At 39.8% G+C, this 3,649-nt stretch overlaps 1 protein-coding gene across 1 annotated transcript in view; it reads right to left on the reverse strand.

Annotated features, from left to right (window-relative positions):
- LOC101847160 (coiled-coil domain-containing protein 150) overlaps positions 1–3,649 on the reverse strand; it is a gene marked incomplete at its 3' end in the record, with an annotated part of 28,329 nt that overhangs the window by 3,682 nt on the left and 20,998 nt on the right. Inside the window, 5 exon segments of the mRNA XM_013089764.2 lie at positions 252–338; positions 862–1,023; positions 1,538–1,606; positions 2,879–3,073; positions 3,258–3,384. Coding sequence (XP_012945218.2) covers positions 252–338; positions 862–1,023; positions 1,538–1,606; positions 2,879–3,073; positions 3,258–3,384 — 640 coding nt within the window.

A 3,649-nucleotide genomic window follows, 5' to 3' on the forward strand; every position in this document is an offset into this window, starting at 1 on the left:
ACACACACACACACACACACACACACACACACACACACACACACACACACAATTTTCATTTTCAACTCACAGATTATATCTGCATCAGCTAAAAAATGACTACGAAGCAGAATAACAAAAGCTCCTTCGTTTTTTCTTAAAAGACGTTAAAATAAAAAGAAAGCAAAGACTCCATTCATTAATGCAATAGTCTCAGGTACAAAAGTGAGCGATTCATCAGGTACAAAGGTGAGTGATTCATCGCCACATACCTCCAAAGACTCCGAGTGAACTTCTTGCAACTTTTCATCCGAGCTATGAGACTTCTTCAACTGTTCCATTTCTTTCCTTTTACTCTCCTGAAGGATTGGGCGAAAAAAAAACCCAGAGTCGATGGGCAGGTGAGTTCATTGACAGATTTATTTACCATCAATCATTAATTGTTTTCACTGCTGACCTTTTGTGTATATATTATAAGTAACATATGGCTTAGAAAGTTCTTCCTTATGAGATTGAATGAGGGGTTGGTGGGTTTTTTTAATGAAATGTGAGGCATCGTGGTGAAATCAGGCGCTCGTCAAAATAATGAAATCGAAGAAATTGGGCATTTTTCTCTCCGTTTGGCAATTTTTATCTAATTCTTGATTTTAAACTCAACACCTTAAAGGTCCATTTAAAAACACATTTCTGTGTGTGCTGTAGAAGCTAGAGAGGTGAGCAGAGTAAGCCCAATTCCCTGTAAGGACTTCTCTGTTGACATCCCCCCCTTAGCGCTCATATGATCTTATGCAGTTGCGAGCGCCGTAAAACTGCTACTTAAACTAAAACTAAGATTGCTGAATGGACGACGTGAGTTTTAGTATGTGCGGCTTCACAACGTACCGTGAACTTTTTCTTCATTTCATCCCTGATCCGTCTCTCTTTCTCTAACGCATCCTCCTTCAATTTCAACAGCTGCTGGGCGTTTGTGTGAGCCTGGGCCAGTTGCCGCATCTCGTCTTGCAGAGAAGAAATCTGATTGATGAACTTGCTGATGGTGTCACCCTGAGAACAGAAAGAAAAATGTGAGGCATTGTGGTGATATCAAGCGCTCGTCAAAATACCGAAATCATCTGAATTTTAAGGCTGTTGGGCAATTCTTTTTTAATTTTCTTTTTGTCCCTCAACACCTTCTTGAGCCATACTGCCCTGAGCCGGCCTTCGTGTCATGTTGCCATATCTCTGGCTTTTACCGACTTTCCCACTGTAGAGCTATACCAGCTTTAACCAGCCTGACACACCTGCCTTTAGTGCAGGCTCAAAATAAGAACATTCCACTCTAAATTTACAAGCTGACGTTCTAGGTCTTTAAATTGTATGTGAAATTTCAGTGAAATACTTCGCTTGGATCTAAAGCAAAAGCAATTTCTTTACTACACCCCCATGACTCTGAAAAAGATTCAAATAATTCGGTTCTGGGAAGCCATCAGCTGGCCGCCATTTCGGTTCTGCTGTGCTGACCTGCTGACCTATTTAAGGTGCTAAGAGGGTTAAACCTCTCGACTGTGACAAAACTCACCTGATCCCTGTTTTTCTGCATGTATTCATCTCTCATCCGCTCCAGTTCTTCAATGTCCTCTCTCACAGCCTGAGGAAAAAAAAACAAAGGATGAAAATTTAAATAAGCGACTACGCATAGCACCTAATACAGAAAATCTGCAACCATTTTGATGTTTAATGAATTCACTCCATTTTTGTCTGTGCACCAGTATCCTACATTGTTTTCCACACAAAATGTTTTGGTGTGCACTCGTTCTTTTGTTTGAGTAAAAAGATGCACATCAACACAATATAGTCTTCAAAAGCCGGAAAAAAGCAATGGAGGCAGACAGAGACTGGAAACAAGAAAGGGGTAACAAAAAAAAAGAGTAAATATAGGACCAATTGGCGGCACCTTCTAACCACCAGCGTAGGCCTACACTTACTCCTGAGATTCGCAATGAAAAGCTAATAATTAATAATAGCTCGTTTGTCAATGTCTGACGATGACCAATACATGCGCAGTGGATAATTTTTCTCCAGCGAAATAGAAGAATTAGAAGAATTAAAGATTATGACCACTTTTGACTTCTTCTGTTGTCATTGTCAATGAGACAAATTCTGGCACAGAAAAGTTTGCCACATTTTGAACATTTCAAGGCTCCATTTCCAGTTATCCAAACAAACAAACCCTCAAAACCAACTAATCTTCCTCTAGTTCAAATTATCCTCCTAAATTCAAAACCCAAAGGAACAAACCTTCATCTTTTTCAAATTATCATATCCTCCAAAAAAAACAACCCAAAACAACAAACCTTCATCTTATTCAAAATATATATTCTCCATCATCTTATTCAAATTATCCTCCCAAAAACAAAACCCCAAAAATGGACCAACCTTCATCTTATTCAAAATACCAATCATCATCTTATCAAATTATCCTCCAAAAATCAAAACCCAAAAACCAACCAACCTTCCTCTTGTTCAAATTATCCTCCCAAAAACAAAATCCAAAATAACAAACCTTCATCTTATTCAAAATATCCTCCATCACCTTATTCAAAATATCCTCCATAAAACAAAACCCAAAGGAACAAACCTTCACCTAATTCAAATTATCCTATCCTCCAAAAAACAAAACTTCAAAAACGGACCAACCTTCACCTTATTCAAATTATCCTCCCAAAAACAAAACTCCAAAACAGCAAACCTTCATCTCATTCAAAATATCCTCAATCATGTTATTCAAATTATCCTCCCAAAAAAACCCCCCCAAAAACAGTAAACTTTCATCTTATTCAAATTATCCTCCATCGTCTTATTCAAATTATCCTTCCAAAAAACAAAAACCTAAAAAAAAACAACCCAAAAACGGACCAACCTTCATCTTGTTCAGGTTATCCTCCAGCTGTTTCTTGGCCTTGTGCAGATACTCCATCTTGTGCCGCTGTCCCGACAGCTTCCCCTTGAGCTCCTCCCTCTCCTTCTCCATGTCCCCAAGACGCTGCCGCAGCTCCGTGTTGATCTTGACCAGCTCCTGGTTCCGGCACGACAGACTGTCGCTCTGTTTGCGCACCTGCCGCACGTGGGAAAAACGGTGGAAAATAACGTAAGATAAGATAATGTGGTGTCTAATCCAAATTAGCTGATTTCAACAGCATGAGCTTAGAGCGATGGTAGCGTTATTTAACTTACTGGAGAATTTAGAAAAAACGACAATAATTTCTCTCCATGAATCACACAAACTGCAAGAAACGAACCTCGGAGACTTCCTTAGCTGCTTTCCTGCTTGATTTCTCCTTCTCCTTCTTCAGCTCTGCTTTCAAACCATCCATCCTCTCCTCGAAAACCTTCAGCTCCTGCCTCAGCTCATCCTGTTCTTTGCTCCTGTGACAAGAGGAGATGGAATGAATTGCGAGCCTAATCATGAATACACTCATAAACATAAGCCCACACACATACTCATATTTGCATGGACACACAAGCATGAAGCACATACACATGCACATAGATACACATATGAATGCATATGTGCATACATACACTCACACGTACGCACGCACCCAGCATGTACACACACACCCACACAGAAACACACACACATTATACACACACACAAACACACACACACACACACACACACACACACACA

This window comes from Aplysia californica, unplaced genomic scaffold, assembly GCF_000002075.1.
Source record: "Aplysia californica isolate F4 #8 unplaced genomic scaffold, AplCal3.0 scaffold01038, whole genome shotgun sequence".
Lineage (NCBI taxonomy): Eukaryota > Metazoa > Mollusca > Gastropoda > Aplysiida > Aplysiidae > Aplysia > Aplysia californica.